The sequence below is a fragment of the Musca domestica genome, unplaced genomic scaffold (genome assembly GCF_030504385.1).
Source record: "Musca domestica strain aabys unplaced genomic scaffold, Musca_domestica.polishedcontigs.V.1.1 10, whole genome shotgun sequence".
NCBI lineage: Eukaryota > Metazoa > Arthropoda > Insecta > Diptera > Muscidae > Musca > Musca domestica.
The window spans coordinates 14,374,485-14,397,264 of record NW_026712115.1 but is presented as its reverse complement, the minus strand read 5'-3'; the positions used below and the strand labels follow the sequence as shown (position 1 = coordinate 14,397,264).

Here is a 22,780-nt window from a genome sequence, read left to right as displayed (position 1 = left end):
CCAAATGTTTTTAGGCTTACTTTTTTGCCCTTTTTGCCTTTATAAATTACAAAAAATGTTGTGTTGTATATTTTATTTCACGTTTTTATTTCGTATTATTTTTTCAATAACTTTTTTGGGGGTTTAGTGCAATTTAGGAGTAGGTATAATTAGTTTTTAGGTTTTTTAATTTATTTTAAGTTTTTTATTTACTAGTTCTTGGGTTTTAATTCAATAGCTCTTAAGTTTATTTAATTTATATAATTTTACATAGTTTTTAATCCACTATTTTATTTCGTTAATTCAGTAGTTTATAAGTTTTAACATGTAAGTAGTTTGTAAGTTTTCACCTTCGTGTTGTATGTTCTTGTTTAGTAATGTTCTTCTTGTTGTTAAATGTTCACTGTTTAATGTTCAATTTAATGTTATTAATTTTTACTTTGGTTTTGCAGAGACACTTTCACTACTCACTCGAGGGGGAAACTTGAACTAACTAGAACTAACTATTATTCAATTTGCATCGTCACATCAAACCAGTTTTGGCTGTTGACGATGCTATTTATTGGAATTCAGCATTGGAATTTACCGGTGGCTGCATAAATGTATGTGTGTATGTGTAGGTGCATATAAGTTAGATCCTTACGTGATAAGGTATCAAAAAAAAATTTGGATCAACGCGATCCTTACGCGACACTTTGTCAAAAAGGGCTCGCGATTTAATGTTATCCTGTAAGTTGCAATTATCGAAATTGCACTTACCGCTGTCTTTTATTACGCGTCACTTTATCAAAAAGGATCGCGGACTACTTTTGATCCTGTAAGTTGCAATTATCGAAATTGAACTTACTGCCGCTTTTATTATTAAAACCACGATTTTTCTATTTATTAAAATCAACTTTATTGGTTGGCTGCTGATCAAAGAGTGTCTTAAAAACTACATTACAATATTCGAGTAAGAATTAAATTTTAAAATTAATTTGCCTATTTAACAAAATTATTTTCCATGAAATCATGCCACTCTGTTGTTTAAAATTTAGTTGCTGTTACCAAAAACAATTCTTATTAATTTCGTCTACACGCGTAAAGCATTGCATGGGTTGACGAAGTCAACTACCGGAAATGCATTTTTGGGTTCATTAAAATTAATCGGAATTTGATGTTGGGAAAATATTTGGAGCAGACAAACGTCTGCAATGCAGATTCATGAGAATTGATTGCTTTGGAATAATTATTAATAAAAGAAACTATACTTTATTGGATTAACAACTTATTGTGTGTTAACTCCTCCCCCTTTAAAAACGATTGTCCCCAATCGTTAGAAATAAGGTAAGTCATCGACCTTTTGTGGTCCTGGTACCTGCACTGTGTTTCGAGTGACTGGGACCTGTATTAATTCTTGGCTAGGGGTAACTGTATGAACGAATATTTTTTGTTTTTTCTTTGTTAAAAACCCAATTATCAATAAAAATATAGCAAAAATCGAAAATAAAGAAAAAAAGGTAAATTTAGTAACAACTGATTCCGACTTGAGTTCATGGATGAATTTAGTATTATTAATATGCAAATAGTTTAACATTTCCAAAGATAAAAGATTTATGAATTCATCTTCGTCGGGTGTTTGCTGTATTGCTGGTGGACTAATTATTGAAAATGGAGCTTCTAAATTTTCGTAAAATTTGTCATTAATACGCAGCGTGACATTTTGGAATTCTATTAAAAATGTTCCATTTAAAGATTTATTATTTACTGTCCCACTAAAATCATTAAGAAATATAATACCCGGCGAAATAGTTTCTATCTGAGGAATATGATACCCGTGAGTAATTTGACAAGATGAATTCATTCCGTTTAGTAACGGTGGGATACAAGTATCGTTGGAAATATCTACTAATTGGTCCCTTTGAAAAAATTTTACATTTTTTGTCATTATGCATTTATTTTTTACGCCATATATGCTATTATTACTTTTAATAATTTCATTAAATTTAATATTTATGATTTTATTATTTCTTTTTACAGGTTTTATCAAAAAATTTTGATAGTTTTCTTTACTAGTTAATGGTATTTTAATAATATATAAAAGTTTTTCTTGATTATACATTACTTTTAGTTTTGCAAATTCTAGGGCTTCTTCTATTGATGTTACAATAATATTATCGTTTTTAATTTTTTCTAATGCAATTGTCATTTCTTTTTTATTTAACAAAAATGTGTTTACAATATTTAACTTAGCCCATTGTATTCCAAATTTAATATTTGTTAGTTCTTCTTTTGTAAATCTTAGTTTTATTTGCATGCTGAGTTTTTGATAGTCCATTATGAATGGGTACAAGGTATGATTGTGTGAAGTTAAAAAGGTGTGTGTTGCTTTGTGAAGAAGTGTAGTGAAATGTTAATGTTCTGTAAAAAGAAATATATAAAAATGAAGTCAGTTTTTGATGTTGCTTTTATGTACTATTTTTCCTGATTCTGTAAGTATTGTTGTAGTGTTATTTTCTTTTACTATTTCTTTTCTAAATCTTGGAGACAATTTAGTCCCTAAACGCTTGTGGATTTTTACATAAATTTCATCACCTGGGTCAAATTGTTTGATTGGTTCTCGTTTTTTATTATGGTTTTTAAGGTCAGTTATCTGTTTGTCTCGTAATCTTTGAATATTATCTTGTCTCGCTTTGTCATACATTTCGGGGTCTATGCTAACTCGTCGTCCGAAAAATACTTCGAGTGGTCTTTGTCCTGTTGTGCTATGTATTGTGTAATTGTATTCATAAATTGCTCTATCTAAAAGTTCTATAAAGGTAGGATATGTCCGTTCAGTTCGAAGGCAACGCATAATTTCAGCTAAGGTGGAGTGAAATCGTTCAACCTGACCGTTCACAACACTCGTATATGGTGGAGCTTTGTAGATTTCTATATTCAATTGGTCTTGTAACATAAATATTATTGAAGCTGAATTAAAAGATTTCTCATTATCAAAAATTATAATTTTTGGAACACCGAATAAAAATATTAATTCTCGTAAAGGTTCTTTTACATGTTCAATAGCTCTTGACATAATAATTTTGCCCTGTGCGTATTTTGAGAATTTATCCAACGCTGTGAGGACAAGTTTATTTTCCGTTTTAAAAATATCAATATGGAGGATTTCTCCAGGATATGAGGGTATTGGTGTTTCCCTTAGTTCAGGTTTCGGAGGATGCCTGTCATATTTGTTTTCTTTGCAGGTAGTACATTGCTTGACGATTCTGTTAATTTTACTGTTCATACTGGGAAAATAATATTTTTCGAGAATCTGTATTTTATTTTCTCTGGCATTTCTGTGAGCTCTTTTGTGTGTGCTGATAATTATTTCATCCTGTTGGGTATTGTCTTTAATATCTTCTACTTGGAGGCTAGTAAATCTAATACGATATTTTGCAAAGTGTTGTGGAAAAATTTCTTGAATTTTTCCCATTAATGTTTCGGGTGCTTTGATGCCATTTATTACAGAGGGATTTAAGTATTTTTTCAAAAATTGGATTAGCTGTTCAGGGGTATAATCGGTTTCTGGAAGTGTATGCCTGTGGATGGTTGGGAATACAATATCAAATTTATAGGAGTTTGTTGCGTTAGGGTCAAAGATTATTTGGTTTTTAAAAACGTTTATTGGAGCTTCGACACTATAAATAAGATTATGTGAGGAACTATCGTCACTATGCGTCATTTCCGACATAGAATTAACTTGCGACACTTCAGGCACTCTGGAAAGGGCATCTGCCACTACATTACTCTTTCCTGGTTTATAAAAGAGTTCATAGTCATATTCTTCCAATATGGCTTTCCATCGCTTCATTTTGCTATTGTTGTTTTTATTACTTAGAGCATAGGTGAGTGGCTGGTGGTCTGTGTATATTTTCACTTTTGCCGCTCCATATAGAAAATTTCTAAGACTGTTAAGGGCCCATATAATAGCAAGCATCTCCTTTTCATTCGCAGCGTAATGTTCTTCTGCTTTATTCAGAGTTCTTGATATAAATGTAATGGGCTTGTCTCCTTGAGACAAAACTGCTCCGAGAGCATAATCTGAGGCATCAGTTGTTAGCTCGAAGGGCTTCTCATAATTTGGATAGTATAACAAAATATCTCTTGATATTAAGGAATTTTTTATCTTTGTAAAAGCTTCTACCGCCTCTGCATTAAACTCTATAGAAATTTTAGACGATTGTCTTTTCGATATTCGACCCTCTTCACCTCTCAAAAGTGACGTCAGCGGTTTTGCCAATTTTGCATAATCTTTTATAAAACGGCGATAATATCCGGCAAGGCCTAGGAAGGATCGAAGTTCTTTAATAGTTCTGGGTTGTGGAAAGTTTGCAATAGCTTCCACTTTTTTGGGGTTGGTTTTTATACCTGCTTCGGATATTATAAATCCGAGAAATTCTACCTCTTGTTTAAAGAAATGACATTTGTCCAATTGGACTTTCATATTAGCTTCTTCTAAAGTTTTGAAGACATTATGAATATCCCGAATATGGTCATCTTCAGATTTGCTGTATATAACTATATCATCGATATGTACGTAGCATATTCTCCCTATATGTTCGCGGAGAATATCATCGAGAGCTCGTTGAAATATCGACGGCGCATTTTTTAAACCAAATGGTAAGCGAGTGAACTCGTATTTACCATTATTTATAGAAAATGCAGTTTTTTCTACATCAGAGCTTTTTAATGGAATTTGGTGGAATCCGCTTTTTAAGTCTAAGACAGAAAAGAATTTGCTATTTCCTAATTTTCCTAAAACATCGGATATCTCAGGAATTGGATATCTATCTGAAATTGTAACGGAATTTAGTTTTCTGTAGTCTATGACCATTCTATATTGTTTATTTCCCTGGGAATCAGGTTTTTTATCAACTATCCATACAGGTGAATTGTATGGTGATCTTGATGGTTGTATGATTCCATCGCTTAAAAGTTTTTCTACTTGCATTTCGACTTCTCGTTTTAATGAAGCCGGGTAAGGGTAGAATTTGGTATACACTGGAGAATCATTTGATGTACGGATCTCTCCAACTACTTTGGTTGTGTAAGTTAATTTTTCGTCTGGCTCTGCGAAGAGGTTAGAGAATTTATCTATTAAACAATTCATGGCTTTCATTTGCCTGGGGTTCATATGGTCATCTCGTAATTTTATAGTATTTACACTTTGACTGGCATGTTGCTTAAGTTGAACCTTCGTATGCTTGCGAACGATCATGTAATTTTTACTTGTGTAAATAACTGCGTCTAAGGCTTTTAGACTGTCATTACCTAGAATGCCATGGAAGGATTTTAGACTAGGCATTAGATAGAATTTAAGTTTGTCGTCTAGTTTGAAAAGGTTTATGTACGTGCGTGATGTGATTTTTACATCACCTGCAACAGATTTTGCAAAGAATGGAATTTCATTTGGAATTATTTTTTTTACTAAGTCCGGTTGGATGTAGTTTTTACTAGATCCCGTGTCAATCAAGATTCTTAAGATTTTCCCGCTCTTCGTCCGACACTCAAAATATGGAAGCGAAGAGCTTGTCATTCTAAAAAATGAATGTCATCAAGTTCGGAATCTGCTTCATAGTTTGGTATATTATTTTCTAGATAAGAGTCCTTGAAATAGTTTTCCGGATCTTGGTCGTAATTTTGTGGTGTATGTTCTTCAGAATAATCTTCGTAATTAATGTTGTCGGGCTCGAATGTATCTCCTGTATCTGTATTTATATGGAATGTTCGTTGGGCTTTCGGTGGACTAACGTTTTGTTTTGACGGTGGATTGGGTGGTCTTTTACCTAAGAATTGGTTTTGATTTGGTCTATTTGCGTAATTGATTTGTTGGGATCGAATACTGCGATCAACATCCATTGGCTCCGCTGGCTTTGGTGCCGTTGGGCGTGGTGGAGGCTGTCTTGGGTGGCCGAAACTTGGAATACCCATATTATAATTATTGTTCATTTTAGGAATATTTTGTGGGTTAGGTATGTAGGCTATGTTTGGATTGAACTAATGTTTGTTCCTTTGAAAATTATATCTTTGAGACGGAGTTGTTTGATAATAGGTTTTTTTAATTGGTTGAATATTTTGATTTTGGGCATGGTTAGTACGGAATTTTTGGTTTTCTAATTTGAGACATAAATGAAGAGCCTGGGGTAAATCCGCTGGTTCTCTCATTCCTAGTAATCTTGGTAGGTCGCCATTTAATCCTCTTATAAACGTATCGAGGGCTTTGCTCCTATAAGTTTGTGTTAGTAGACATAGAGCCTCATTTCCAGCTTCTAAACCTCCTAGTTTGTTCAGTATCAAGGATAGGTGTGAATAAACTGCCTGATAAAATTCCTGTACTGTGGAGTTCCCTTGAATTAGACCTGTCATCTGGTATTCTAATGTGGATACATCTCGTTTGTCGGCGTAGTGTAGAGTAAGGCACTTGGAAATTGCTGGCCAATCTAAAGGAGTGTTGTATGACTCCAATGCTATGTCCGCATTACCTACAATTTTATTTCTAATTATGTTCAAAATACCGTAGTACTTTGGAGTACCTTTCAGGTTTTCATATATTTTTAAAATTCTTTCCACGCTCTTTCTCCAAGAGTTAAACTCTCCTGGTTTCCCTGAAAATTCCCTCAGACATTTGACAACATCGGGGATCTTATCTAGGTCACTTATACTGCCTACGTGTTCCGCGTCAATGGTTTGATCGACGGCGTTTGTCTGAATTGCGTTCGGATTTAATGTAGCTTGTAGTACGTGAGGTAACTGACTATTGACTATTTCTAATATAATATTCCTAAGGTCTGTTAAGTTTATCTGTCCTGGTTCAGGTCTGTTAGATTGGTTTGGGGGATGGGAAGGATTTGGTGTAGGTGCGTTTAGAATTGGTGGACGGACTAGGTTGTTAGGATTTGCCATTTTATTTTAAAAATAATTCTATTCAGATGCAATTTAAGAATTATTTATTTTTAAATTTAACTTTTGTATTTTTTACAACGTTTAAACGAATTAAGTTTCTTTTTAACAAGGGTATTGAAATTGTATTTGTATTTAAGTATAAAGTGCTTCTTTTTATACCCTCCACCATACTATGGAGGGTATATTCATTTTGTCATTCCGTTTGTAACTCCTCGAAATACTCATGTCAGACCCAACAAAGTATATATATTCTTGATCAGCGTAAAATTCTAAGACGATTTAGCCATGTCCGTCTGTCTGTCTGTGTGTCTGTCTGTCTGTCTGTCCGTCTGTCTGTCTGTCTGTCTGTCTGTTGTAATCACGCTATCTTTCGAACAAATTGAGATAGAAGGCTAAAATTTTGCACACATGTATATTTTTCCAGTAGGCAGGTTAAGTTCGAAAATGGGCCCTGTAGGTCCAAGTTATCATATAGCCCCCATATAATGGTACCTCCCGATATTCGGTATTTTGATGATTTTAGCGACATTATACATCGGAATTGTTTCAAATTTGACATTTGAAGTTCGTAATGGATACTACATCGTAAGTCAAAAAATGAGCCATGTAGGTCCACGTCTTCATATAGTCCCCATATAACGGTACCCCCCGATATTCGGGATTTTAATGATTTTAGCGACATTGTTTACCGGAATCGTTTCAAATTTGGTATTTGAAGATTGTAATGGATACTAAATCCTAAGTCAAAAAATGAGCCATGTAGGTCCACGTCTTCGTATAGCCCCCATATAAGGGTACCCCCCGATTTTCGGTATTTTGATGATTTAAGCGACATTATTTAGCGAAATCGTTCCAAATTTGGTATTTGAAGTTCGTAATGGATACTACGGCCTAAGACAGAAAATTTTCTGTGCAGGTCCACATCTTCATATAGCCCCATATACCGTACCCCCCGATATTCGGTATTTTGATGATTTTAGGGACATTATTTATTGTTTCAAATTTCGCATGTGAAGTTCGTAATGGATACTTCAGCCCATGCCAGAAAATTGTCTGTGCAGGTCCACGTTTTCGAATAGCCCCCATATAACGGTACCCCCCATATTCGGTATTTTAATGATTTTACTACATTATAAACAGATTTTTCTTCAAGTTTCACATTTAAATTATTGTAACAACTTATGACAAAATATGCCTATGCAGGCCCACGTCGTCGTATAAGCACTCGGTATTCTTAAGATTTTGACAGAATTTTTAACGGATTTTATTTTTTGGAAATTGCCAAATTTGTACCAAATGGTGGAGGGTATTAAAAGTTCGGCCCGGCCGAACTTACAGCTTTTTTACTTGTTTTAATATAGTTTACAAATATATTGTATGTTTTATGCGGTTATTTTATGTCTATTTATAATTTATTATAAATATAAAAATAACTTACAATAGTAATAGCAGGTTTAAAGATGTCATGTTGGTAGGTTCTTCTATTGTAACGATGTTATTGGTCATCTATTGTGGGGCTCAAAACTTTGTTGATCCTTTTCGTAGCTGCAAGATTTCTTCTTAGATTGGGATGTTTGTGTTGTGGGGTCACAAATAGCACTTTTTAAGTTCTTAGTTTTATAGAACAGTTTTGAATGTATTTTGGAAAAATTTTTTTTTTAATTTTTTTCAACCAATTTTTGTAATTTTATTTTGATGTTTTCACCAATTTGCAAATTTCAATTTTTTCCAATTTCCAATTTTTTTTCAACACTCTTCGTATATTTATTTTGGAAATATTTTCATTTTTTTCAAACACTTTGTATTTTGGTTTTTGGTCATTCACAGATTGTGATTTTTTGAGTTCACAAATAAGTTAATTTAGATTTTTTTTGTAAATGATTTTTATGGGATTCGTATTTAACTAAATGTTAATAACTTCACTCATTTTTTTTTTTACTTTTTAGTATACGTTTTTCCTTTAACAACTTAATAATTACACTTGGTGTTTTGACATTTTATTTGAGTTATCCTTAAAATAAAAACGTATTTTTGTTTTGAATCGGCTTTTTTTAGCTTTAGTAAAACTTTTGTTTTTTTTTTTTAAACACGTTTCGTCTGTCTTCAACAGAATTTTAAAAATTTCACTTGTTGTTTTTTTTTTTACATATCAATGTATGTTGTCCTTTTAAAAATGTTCTTATTTATTTGTTTATTATTTATCGCGGGTGAAGTGGCTAGCGTGCAACGCGTCCTTTTCCCAATTTGTACTAAGGGGCCGTTTCTTCACTCTTTACGCGACACTGATTTGCTCGGGCGCCAGTTAGATCCTTACGTGATAAGGTATCAAAAAAAAATTTGGATCAACGCGATCCTTACGCGACACTTTGTCAAAAAGGGCTCGCGATTTAATGTTATCCTGTAAGTTGCAATTATCGAAATTGCACTTACCGCTGTCTTTTATTACGCGTCACTTTATCAAAAAAGATCGCGGACTACTTTTGATCCTGTAAGTTGCAATTATCGAAATTGAACTTACTGCCGCTTTTATTATTAAAACCACGATTTTTCTATTTATTAAAATCAACTTTATTGGTTGGCTGCTGATCAAAGAGTGTCTTAAAAACTACATTACAATATTCGAGTAAGAATTAAATTTTAAAATTAATTTGCCTATTTAACAAAATTATTTTCCATGAAATCATGCCACTCTGTTGTTTAAAATTTAGTTGCTGTTACCAAAAACAATTCTTATTAATTTCGTCTACACGCGTAAAGCATTGCATGGGTTGACGAAGTCAACTACCGGAAATGCATTTTTGGGTTCATTAAAATTAATCGGAATTTGATGTTGGGAAAATATTTGGAGCAGACAAACGTCTGCAATGCAGATTCATGAGAATTGATTGCTTTGGAATAATTATTAATAAAAGAAACTATACTTTATTGGATTAACAACTTATTGTGTGTTAACTTATATTATTTACATCATTTTGTTTTGAAGTAATTTATGCAGCCGCCGGTAAATACCCAACCAACAGTGTTGGGCAAAATTGCGTAAATTTATGGACATTATCATTGCGAAATTGTTTTACTAAAACGGTGAAGTTTTGCGGCTTTGCAAATTGCGATAAATTTCGATTCAATGGATAATGAATAAATTTGCCGAAACTGGGTCTGTTTGTAATGTAAAGACAAGAATGCGGCTTTAGAGACAAAATGAAAATGTTGATTTCACTTGCAGAAACTTCTTCATATTTTATTTCGCTATATGTATTTTCATTTTCAACCGTTACATTATGATGATATTGTATTTTCTACAAAATTATACTACTTTATAGATTACTTTTTTCTATAAAAACTCAATTTATATACTTTAACACAACAATCAAAGGACACTTTTGATTAAATTATATTTTTCCGATAAAAATAGGGCTCGCTATTTACTCATGTATTTCCCAATTAAAATGTCGTCCACTTCCACTTTATGCTATTTTGAAAATTTAAACTCATTTTTTCTAAACGATCTCATTGGTATATGCAGTTTGAAGTTGGACACGTTCGAATATTTATAAAGATACTTTTATTTATAATTTTTCTCTTTACCTCATGGCGCGGGTATTGAAAAAAGTATTCAATATTCAGAAGAGTTTGAATCATATTAAAATCGTTCATCATTTTCGACGTAGCTTGGTAAATATGGAAAGATTGAGACGACGATTCTGCAATGACATTAAATGTTTTTCCATCGATTTTTCCTATATGAGCATTTACTAAGCCTGCATTTTATTTTTCAAAAAGTAATTTAATGGGTTTACAATAATGAGTTGAAGGTGGCTTAAAATTTTCCCAAAGTAATGTGGATACATATTTTCATCATATTTTCTGTATCGTTAAATCTTTACCTAAATTGGTTTTACTTTTCCCATAGACCGACCATCAATATTTATATGTACAGAAAAATTTAAGTGAGCAGCGAGTTTTGCAATAGTGTAAATACCCAAGGTACTTCAGCAGATAATTTTTTGCAGATGGAGAACATCATATGCCGAATTCTATGGCAATTGTTTTCTATTCTATAGTCATTATGTCTTTCACCATGAAACAGGGTTATAATTTTTGGCAGATGGAGAACAAAATTTTTTCTATTCTATAGTCATTATGTCTTTCACCATGAAAAGGAGGGTATATTATATTTTTCATTCCATTTGTAGTACTTCGAAATATTCGTTGGAGACCCAAAAAGTATACCTATTCATGATCAGCAGAAAATTCCAAGTCGATTTAACAATGTCCGTTTTTCTGTCTGTCTGTCCTCCGCGTCACCCGATATTGGGTATCTCGATCATTTTAGCCACATTTTCCCACGGAATTGTTCCAAATTTGATATTCAATGTTTATAACACCAGATCGGGTACAGCAGACCGACTGATTGAGTTTGATTGGATTTGTACTAAGTGTGATTAAGCCTACGCAATTATACTAACCATATAAGAGTACCTAGCGATATTAGGTTTTTAGGTTGCTGATTCCAGCGACATTTTCCAACGTAATGGTTTTAAATTGTGACCTTAAATAGATAGCATTCCTTGTAGAAAATAATTTTTAATAACACGCAATTCTAATTTCGCTCCCATTAGTTGCATTTTTCAACTAACATTTTTGACGTTTTTTAAATGCGAGTAAATAGGAGTCTTACAGCCGCACATAACTTGTTATCATGGTGCGAAAAGCTAATAGTTTTGTTTTTATTTTTTTAAACACGTTTTTTCGATGTTCAATTTGACAACTTTTTTAATTCCTTGTGTTCTACGTTATTTCTGTAACATATCTATAAGTTCATACATGTTACAATAAAAACAGGCATGTTGAGATATTTTCTAATGACAATTTTTTGTTGTATACACATATACCGTTTGTTGGTGTATTATTTAAAATAAATAATATTACAAATAAAATTTTAACTTTGTTTGCAATAAGTTTACATGTGTATGTTTTGAGTTTTGGGATCAAACAATACTTTCATCATATCTAAACATATTTATTTGAAAGCATTGATTTATTATACAACAGTACATTTAGATTCGTTGGAGCTTTATTTTCCACAGTATGCGGTTGCAATTGGCAATCCCTTCCAAAAAATAATAAATAATTATAATTTTCATATATTTATATTTATTTTTATATGTTTTATTTGTTTACAGATCCGTGCATTTTTTTTTTTTTTTTTTGAAATATTTGAACATTTTCTTACGAATAAATATAAAAATGACCACACATTTTAAAACATTATTTTTTAATTTTTTAGTCATGGCTGATGGAATTTTCAGGTCAAGAGACATAGGCTTGCGTGCCCAAAAAAAAATTCTTTCCCGAATGGCAACAAAAAATATAGCCAAAACCTTCATAGATGGATCAACAGCGTCGCTGTTGGATAATTTATATCGCCTTTGTAAATTGCATGTAAGTATATTTCGACATATACCTATGCATATTTGAAAAGAATAATAACATTGTCAATAATAAAAAAAAGAAACAACCTATATATGCTTTAAAAGACTTTGGGATTAATAACTGCAAACATGCAGAATAAAGTTAACTGATTTGCAGGTGTCTATATTTGATATACAATTAACATTTGATAATTTATAAAATTAAATAGCGTTTAGACAAGATTATCTCTTTTATTTTTTCTCAGGCACTAATTTTTTTCTAGAAAATCCAGAAAATCCAGTACCTCCCGATATTCGGTATTTTGATGATTTTAGCGACATTATTCACCGGAATTGTTTCAAATTTGGTATTTGAAGTTCGTAATGGATACTACAGCCTAAGACAGAAAATTATCTGTGCAGGTCCACGTCCTCGTACTACATTATAAACAGATTTTTCTTCACGTTTCGCATTTAAATATTGTAATAACTTATGACAAAATTTGCCTATGCAGGTCCCCGTATAAGCATTCTGTATTTTTAAGATTTTCACAGAATTTTTAACGGATTTTATTTATTTATTTTTCTTTTTTTTGAAATTGCCAAATTTGTACCAAATGGTGGAGGGTATTAAAAGTTCGGCCCGGCCGAACTTACAGCTTTTTACTTGTTAATTTATTGAAATTACACTGTAGAAATCTAAGTTTTTTCTTAACCTTGTACCTGAATGCATATTACGAATGTTAAAGACTTATGAGGAACACAATTTTTACATCTACTATATTTTAAATTTATTGATTTAACTATATTTTACATTCATTTATTTTTGACCTACATTTTTTCTCTTCATAAAGGACAAAAATGTCGTGATATTCGAATACAAATTCAATAAAAAATATATTCAAGTGAAAACAATCTACCTAACATATAATATGAAGAAATTTACTTATAAGGAAAACAAGGATGACGTTGTGGAATCTTGTCAATTTGTGGCTGACCATAAAAATCGGTCTAATTCTGCAGTGATAGAACTTAAAGACGGAAACTTAAAGACATTTATGACGAATACCATATTTTTTTATTTAAAGCTAACAAAGCACCAATATACAAAAACAAATTATGAAAATATATTCACCTATTCCACAGAGTTTTGAAAATTTATCGTTGTTGACTTATCACAATTGAATTTTAATGAATCGTGGGAAGGAATAGCCGAGAAAATTGATTTCTTAGAATATGTCCATTGCTACTGACCAGCTTTCTTACACTTTAGGAAACAGTTCTTAGGGAAAGATATACTCCCATATCTAGGATACATCAGAGTAACATACTACTGCCGTGCTAGTACCCAGCTTTCCCAAAAGTAGGAAACTGTTCCCAAGGAGACATAAACTCTCAGGGGAACATGCATTAACAATATAAGGGGCTCTTAAAAATACAGAATTCCTTATATAATTTACACCCTTTCTTTACACACATTAACAGTAACGGGCACAACAGGCCAAAATTCAGGCTTATGTGTACGTGCGCAAGGACTTGTGGCGAGTCATGCTCGTCTCTTTTGTACCTACTACGACCCTTTTGTGGTTACTACGCTCATAACTCAAGAACCGCTGGTCTGATTTTAACGGTTCAGACAAATGCGGAATTGTCTCTTGGCAGAAAAAGATAAAATCCAAAAAATCGAGTAAAATTGTCATTTTGACTTTTGAAATGTACCATTGTATTGTATGTGTATAAGTTCGATACGTTCCACCACAACTTTCCAATACTCGTCAATCACGGATGGTGATTGGCACACTGGCATCTCCTCTAAAATTCCCTTGGCGGATACCGTAGTGAGCGGATCGCCGCTGGGTATTGGTTGTTGGCGGTAGGCTCACCTTGCTCTCATTGGAAGTAGTTGTAGTTGTAATAATATACAGACATGGGACCCTCAGCGGTCACTCAGAACCTCTGCGTTCACTTGTCTTTATTTGCATATGTATTAGAAATAGACAAGGGATCCTCTGCGATCACTTAGAACCTCTGCGTTCACTTGTCTTTTAGAAACGAAAGAGGAAGCACACGGCCTCTGTCGCCACCCCAATTACTGAAGGTAATTTGTTTGAATAAGAAAAGAAAGAACCACCAATAAAGCATGAATTTACTCTAGAATTATTACAAATTATTCTTGTGTTTTATTCTTTGCTATTTTCTTTCTTTTGCACATCACACGCGCGAATCACCCTCACCCGCACCACATCTCTCACCTTCCCATCGCATATCTCACAACATAATAACTCTGGGGAGTTTTGTTGTTCTTGCCGCTATCGAAGCCATTCCCCCCCTCCCCGGAGTTAAACATTGGTCGCATCGAGCCGGATTGAAGCCATCACTTTGTCTCTGCTCCCTCTTTTGCATCTCTCATCATATCATCAACATACAAAAGACTAAAAACCAGGTACGTAAATTCAGATCTCTATTTGAAATGAGCTACTCGCGTTTGTTAGTGCGTATGTTAATTGTTTTTATTCGAGAAAACATAATATTGGTCGATTTTCAATCACCCTTCGCGTGTGTCATTGTAATTCAAATACAGTCCACTCTCGTTGCATTGAATTACATTCGTTGTACTGATCATCCGTCGTTGCGTTGATCATACATTTGCCTTTCGTTTAAAACAAGTCATTTGGTCGACTTATATTAACACTTCTTGTGTTAATCAAGTGCATTTCCCTACAACAAGTAGTTCTGTTGTTATGAAAATAATTAGCTTTCGTTGTACTGATCATCCGTCGTCGGGTTGATCATACAAAAATATTTGGTGCTCTTGCTCCGCTTCTTTCATTATTTTCATTTCTAACCCTCATTTCAAATGTTGTTGTTGTTTGTGAGAATAGAAAGTGTCCCCCTCGTTGTTGCCATGCTCCCTCGCCTTAGCAGAAGAATTTGCATCACCGCATTGGTACATCACCACAGCATACATTCACATTCTTTTATAATTGGTCATTTAATTTCTTTGTTGTTCAATTTCTCACCAACCAAACGTTCGCTGTTGTTATCCCCCTTCACGTTTCAAAGGTTGAGCCCTTTAACTAGAATTGTTTGTTTCTATCTAACAATAACAACACTCTTGTAATAACAGTGCATCTATCTGTCGGTTGAGTACTTTGTCGTCATCGACAACGCGCATTTATTGTTGTTGCAATTCTTCTTCGTTTGTTTCTAACCGTCGATCAATTCTCACTTAAGAATTTGCATTGCCAAAAATTGCAACAAAAATACTTCATCATTCCACGCGCCCTTTTTAGCGTCGGTTTGATATACAGTAAAAATAACAACAAAGTGTTTTGATCCCCAGCACTCACTGTTGGATCGTTTGTGGCGTCGCTTGTTGTGTGGGTGCGTAGCTGCTTACGCATAGTCATTTCTCTGCCGACGTCGCTTGTGTTTTATTCCTCTTTGTGCGATATCTGTTGTTGGTTCGGCACAGTGGGATGAAACAGCACAAATTGTAAATTTTTTGTAATTAATTTTAGAAATTATTTTTCGATAATTTTCTGAAATATTTTGGACTAGGGTTTTTGGAATTTTTGGACAAATTCACCCTACATTCGGCATTCTTTGCAGAAACATTTAGCAACAAATATTAGTGAAAATTTATCGTTTTCTGGCTAGTTTTGCAAAATTTGTAAATATTAATTAACGTTTGCAACTCTAAGTAGGGTTTTTGAAATTTTTGGACAAATTCACCCTACATTCGGCATTCATTGCTCATATTTTAGCAACATATATTCGTTGAAACTTTTCGTTTTGTGGCTTTTCTGGAAATTGTTTAGGCAATTTAGTAATAATTGTTGGTACTATTTGTTAATCTCTATAGAAACTCTTTGGAAGAATAAACTCTGTTTTCTGCATAAACTTAAAAACAAAAATAACAAATTTATCAATAAATATTACCTAGAGTTACTCGATTTTGCACGTCATATTGTAAATCTTTGTAGAAATATCGCACTGCTCTCAAGGTTTGAAGATTTTACATACATTTTGCAAAATATCTTTCATTTGGCATCATCAAATTGTTTACTTTCTTAGTTTGTTGATATTGACGCAATTTACATAGGAAAAGATTTTCTTAATTTCTCTCCTATTGAACCCTGCTATATTCTCAATATTTATAACATTTTTTGAAGTATTTGGAGGTTTTTATTTGTGGAAATTTCTTATTTTCTTTGGACCACAGCAACATTTGTTCGAATTTTATTCCCTCTGCATACAGTTTGCATTGATATAAATCCATTAACCAAATGTCGGTCACTCCTCTCACACGCTTTTCTAGGGCCGCTGACATTGTTCTACGGAGTGTAGAATTTTTCGAACATATTGATGCCACGAAGTTCACGGTTTATAGTCTCGAAATTCGTCTTTCGGAAATTCGAGAATTATGGGAAAAGGTTCAGAACACTTATACTGAGTGTAAAAACTACCTAACGGCATCCGAGACTGCACAGGTTGAAACTATTGATGTCGTTGAGGATAAATACAATAATTCGTTTATTGCTTACCATTGGTGTTTGACCACCATAAACAAGCACCTTGATCGCCTCAAATCTCCAAAGAATGATCACTGTTCTTCTGCTGTGGCTTCTGATTCCTCACCTGCTTCCAGTTCAAGTGTGCAAAACAGATCTTCGCCTGATATTTCTAATAGAACACCGCCTTCCGAGCAAATTTTGGCCAGTCTCGTCGAACCGGTTTCTGTGCAGTCTGTTTCTCCACCCGTTAATGCTTGCTCCACATCTTCTGTCAATAATAGTTGCTCCAATCCACCCTACCATAGTCATTCTCTTGTATTGCCACCTATTGATATCGAAATATTTGCTGGAGATTTTATTTCTTGGCCTACCTTTTGCGATCTATTTACCACCTTCTTTGTTAAAAATGCACGTCTTTCAAACGTAGAACGTCTTTGTCATCTGAGGCAGAAGACTACCGGTGAGGCTCGAGAAATCGTTTGCAGATTTCCACTCATCAATAGCAGTTTCCCATTGGCATGGAAAGCTTTGACGGATGCGTACGATAATAAGCGCATTCTAGTAAATAGCCACATCAAAACCTTGTTTGATATTCCTCCACTAAATATTGAAATTTGTTCGGTTTTGAAAAAGGTCCAACGTGGAATTAATAGTTGTCTCGCTGCAATGGCCCTCTATGACGTCGCCACGGATCTGTGGGATCCAATTATTGTACATATTTGTTTGCAGCGTTTGCCTTTAACCACCGTGACCTTGTGGGAGCAAAGTATCAAAAATAAGTCGTTATTGCCTTCCTGGCCAGACTTAGATGCTTTCCTCACCGAAAGAATACAAACTTTGCAATGTATTCAACACATGCGTAGAAATCTGCCCACAAACATTGTTTCTCCTAGTTTCTTGCCTAAATCGTTGTCATCCAAGAGTGTTTCACCTCATCACTACCCCACTAGATCGTTGGCATCCAAGCATGTCCGTATATCTAGTTCAGTCACTAAAAAGTCATTGGTACATGAGTCAAAATGTGTTGCTCCTTCTCCTCGGCCAAACACTTATTGCTCCATTTGTCCTAACGAGTGTCATGTTCTTCGACTCTGCCCCAAGTTTATACAACTTTCGTTTGAGGACAAATTCTTAATTGTGAAAAAGAATAAGTGTTGTATAAATTGTCTTTCTCGTGGCCATGCTGTTAAAAATTGTCACAGCACAAATAGTTGCAAATCGTGCAAACAAAGGCATCACAGCCTCCTTCACCGGCCACAAATTTGTTTCAACATCGCAAAAAGTAGTTTTGGAATCTAAGAAGGTACCTTTTACCAAAGTCAAAAGTCGAGGTCCAAATCCCCCTCCGACTTTTACGAAGGTCAAAAGTCGAGTTCCAAAGCCCTCTAAAACGCACCCTCTCTCTGCAAAAAATAATTCGAATAGCCAGTCTCCCAACACCATTGAAGATAATGTGCTCTTGGGAACTGCACTAGTTAATATGGTTCATAATGGAAAAAGTCATACTGCCGTGCTATAGTAGACCCTTCTTCTAAGGTATCAATTGTTAGCAAGAAACTCAAAAATGCACTTGGCATTACAACTCGTGTTTTAGAAAAATCTAAATCTAAAAAGGAAGTTTGCTCTCTGAAGTTGTCCTCCCCTAAAAATGCATCTAAGACTGTAGAAACGAATGCACTAGTCTTACCAAACGTTAAGGGGAAGTTGTTTTCGTCACCATCTATTAGCAATTTGAAGACTCGGATTCCTAACTTAGATTTAGCGGATTCTTTCGATAATAGCTCAATAGATTTGCTACTTGGCGCTGACTTGTATCCTAAAATTTTAGAAGCTGAACCTCCAAAAGTAGTTTTGGATTCTTTGCTGGCCCAAAAGTCTATTTTCGGGTATATCCTTACCGGTTCAGTACCTCCCGCGACTGTAACCTAATCTTGCATCAAGTATTGAAATCGACCAATTTAGAAAAGAATCGTATCATTTATAGTCGAAATTTGCTAAAAAAAATTAATTGCGCTAAAGATTGAAATACCAAATCGCATCTATTTATAACTCGTCATATCGCTTTGATAATTTGAAATAGCTCACTTAGGAATCTGAATTTACGTTCTCTCTTAACATATAATAAATTGATATTAATTGCTAGACTCGTAGTTCTAGCAAGGGGGCCGGAAGTAGTTGTACTTGTAATAATATACAGACATGGGACCCTCAGAAACTCTGCGTTCACTTGTCTGTATTTGCATATGTATTAGAAATAGACAAGGGATCCTCTGCGATCACTTAGAACCTCTGCGTTCACTTGTCTTTTAGAAACGAAAGAGTAAGCACACGGCCTCTATCGCCACCCCAATTACTGAAGGTAATTTGTTTGAATAAGAAAAGAAAGAACCACCAATAAAGCAAGAATTTACTCTAGAATTATTGCAAATTATTCTTGTGTTTTATTCTTTGCTATTTTCTTTCTTTTGCATATAACACGCGCAAATCACCCGCACCACATATCTCACCTTCACATCGCATATCTCACAACATAATAACTCTGGGGAGTTTTGTTTTTCTTGCCGCTATCGAAGCCATTCCCCCACTCCCCGGAGTTAAACAGTGTGTTTTTTTTTTCTTTTTGACTTTGACTTTTCAATTTGTGTTTGTTTGTCAGCTTCATATAATGTATGATTTTTTTGGCTTATCATATTGAATTCAATCGATTTTTTGTGAACAAAATAAAGAATTATTTTCACAATGTAAAAGAAAGTTATGTTTGTTAATATGGTATAACTTGACAGATAAGGGCTTGAGAGATTTTGACAATTCATACTATTTCGGAATGGTATCTTGGCAAAAAAAAGAAAAAATAGCGTGAAAACATGCCAATAAAAATATATTAGAAAAAATCTTTTTGGTGTGAAATTTTTTCAACTAAAGGGCCTACATTGTGCTTCAGCTGGAAGATGCGAACACATTTAAAAAATGACCGACAAAGTGATTTCAAAACGTGAACCTTCTTCTTTCATATGACAATAAACCGTCAACGAGAACTCGAAAATGCAAAATTCATTGGGACTGCAATCAGTGAAATACCGAATGTAAAAGATGCAACGAAATATATTCACTTATTCCACAATAAGTGAAAATATATTCACTTATTCCACAGAATTTTGATAATTTATCGTTGTTGACTTATCACAATTGAATTTTAATGAATCGTGGGAAGGAATAGCCGAGAAAATTGATTTCTTAGAATATGTCCTTTGCTACTGACCAGCTTTCATACACTTTAGGAAACAGTTCTTAGGGAAAGATATACTCCCATATCTAGGATACATCAGAGGAACATACTACTTCCGTGCTAGTACCCAGCTTTCCCAAAAGTAGGAAACTGTTCCCAAGGAGAGATAAACTCTCAGGGGAACATGCATTAACAATATAAGGGGCTCTTAAAAATGCAGAATTCCTTATATAATTTACACCCTTTCTTTACACACATTAACAGTAACGGGCACAACAGGCCAAAATTCAGGCTTATGTGTACGTACACAAGGACTTGTGGCGAGTCATGCTCGTCTCTTTTGTACCTATTACGACCCTTTTGTGGTTACTACGCTCATAACACAAGAACCGCTGGTCTGATTTTAACGGTTCAGACAAATGCGGAATTGTCTCTTGGCAGAAAAAGATAAAATCCAAAAATAAAGTAAAATTGTCATTTTGACTTTTGAAATGTACAATTGTATTGTGCTTTTTTTTTTCTTCTTTTTGACTTTGACTTTTTCAATTTGTTTTTTTTTTTTTTTTGTCAGTTTCATATAATGTATGATTTTTTGGCTTATCATATTGAATTCAATCGATTTTTGTGAACAAAATAAAGAATTATTTTCACAATATAAAATAATGTTATGTTTGTTGATATGCTATAACTAGACAGATAAGGGCTTGATAGATTTTGACAATTCATACAATTTCGGGATGGTATCTTGGCAAAAAAAAAGAAAAAATAGCGTGAAAACATGCCAATAAAAATATGATAGAAAAAAATCTTTTTGGTGTGAAATTTTTTCAACTAAAGGGCCTACATTGTGCTTGAGCTGGAAGATGCGAACACATTTAAACAAAAATGACCGACAAGGTGTTATGGGGCTGATTTCAAAACGTGAACCTTCTTCTTTCATATGACAATAAACCGTCAATGAGGACTCGAAAATGCAAAATTCATTGGGACTGCAATCAGTGAAATACCGAATGTAAAAGGTGCAACGACGTTTTCCGAAGTGTTGATTGTGTTTTTCAGTACGTTGATGATATTTTCGTTTCTTTTGCCTGCCCGGAGCAACATCGTCTAGCTATTAACGTCAAAAAATGTGAGCTTGGTAAGTCTGAAATTACATTTCTTGGTCACCTCGTCACACCCGACGGAATTCGTCCAACTCCCGAAAAGGTTGCAGTGATAAAAGGCTATCCGAAGCCGCTCACCTAACAATAACTTAAAAGATTCATTGGTATGATGAATTTTTACAGAAAGTTTTTGCCGCACGCCACCACGTACCAAGTAATTTTGCAAGACATAATTACAGGTAATAACAAGTAAAAAGCTGTAAGTTCGGCAGGGTCGAACTTTTAACACCCTCCACCATTTCGCACAAATTTGGCAATTTCCACCTGCATAGGCAACTTTTGTCATAAGTTATTACAATATTTAAATGCGAAACTTGGAGAACAATCTGTTTATAATGTAGCTAAAATCATCAAAATACCGAATATAGGGGGTACTGTTATATGGGGGCTATACGAAGACGTGGACCTGCACAGACAATTTTTTGGCATGGGATGTGAAGTATCTATTACGAACTTCAAATACCAAATTCGGAACGATTCCGTTAAATAATGTCGATAAAATCATCCAAATACCGAATATCGGGGGGTACCGTTATATGGGGGCTATATGAAGACGTGGACCTACATGGCTCATTTTTGGAAATAGGATGTAGTATCCATTACGAACTTCGAATACCAAATTTGAAACGATTCCGGTAAATAATGTCGCTTGCTCATCCTGTTCCCGGCGCGGAATAAGTTGTTTTCGTTGATGCCTCAGACACTGCCTAGGGGTAGCGCTGCACCAAAATATTAATGACAACATGCAACCATTAGCTTTATATTAAAAAACGTTAACAGCGACGCAGCAAAAGTATTCGACGTACGACGGAGAGCTAACCGCCATCTACCAACCCGTCTGCCATTTTCGTTATCGAATTGAATGACACCCTTGCTACATTGTAACAAGGTACGTCTTATAATTCGCTAATACTAAAATATTTGGATATATTAGGTTGTGATGAACAATTTGTTTGTGATACGTCCACGTCACGAAAACGGCCGTACATTACAAAAGGTTTTCGAAAGCAAATACTAAACTCGTTACACAACCTAGCTCATCCTGGAATACGTGCTACGACACTATTAGTAACGTCAGGTTTGTTTGGGTTGGTATGAAAAAGAAAAAGCATGCTTCCCATGCCAGCGAGCGAAAACACAGCGACACACAGTATCAACGCCCCACAAGTACGAGCCCCGACCGAGCGATTTTCACACATCAACATCGATATCGTTGGGCCTTTTCCATTCTGTGAGGGGCAGACGTATTTTTTGACAATAATCGACAGGTTTACTCGATGGCCTGAAGCTTTTGCCGACATGTCCGCTGAACTGGTAGCAAGAGGACAGGTTACTCACTGAATTTCCAGATTTGGAGTGCCACAGCGAATCAAATCCGACAGAGGTCGACGGTTCAGTCATCAGTTTTTACGGAATTAATGCAAATGATTGGAGCTACACACTTAAAGACAAAGCCATACCTCCCTCAAGCCAACGTCCTGATAGAGATGTGGCACAGATTCATCAAAATGGGCTCATTTTCTTCCAACGATTTTACTTGGCCTTCGTGTGGTGCACAAA

General features: G+C 34.4%; 1 protein-coding gene across 3 annotated transcripts in view; it reads left to right on the top strand.

The window, feature by feature from the left end:
- LOC101898218 (tumor necrosis factor alpha-induced protein 8-like protein) overlaps positions 1–22,780 on the top strand; it is a 161,494-nt gene that overhangs the window by 103,071 nt on the left and 35,643 nt on the right. For all 3 annotated transcript variants that reach the window (XM_059127024.1, XM_059127033.1, XR_009343075.1), the window contains one exon: positions 12,191–12,345. In XM_059127024.1, coding sequence (XP_058983007.1) covers positions 12,191–12,345 — 155 coding nt within the window. Of the gene's footprint in view, positions 1–12,190; positions 12,346–22,780 lie in introns of those variants that run through there.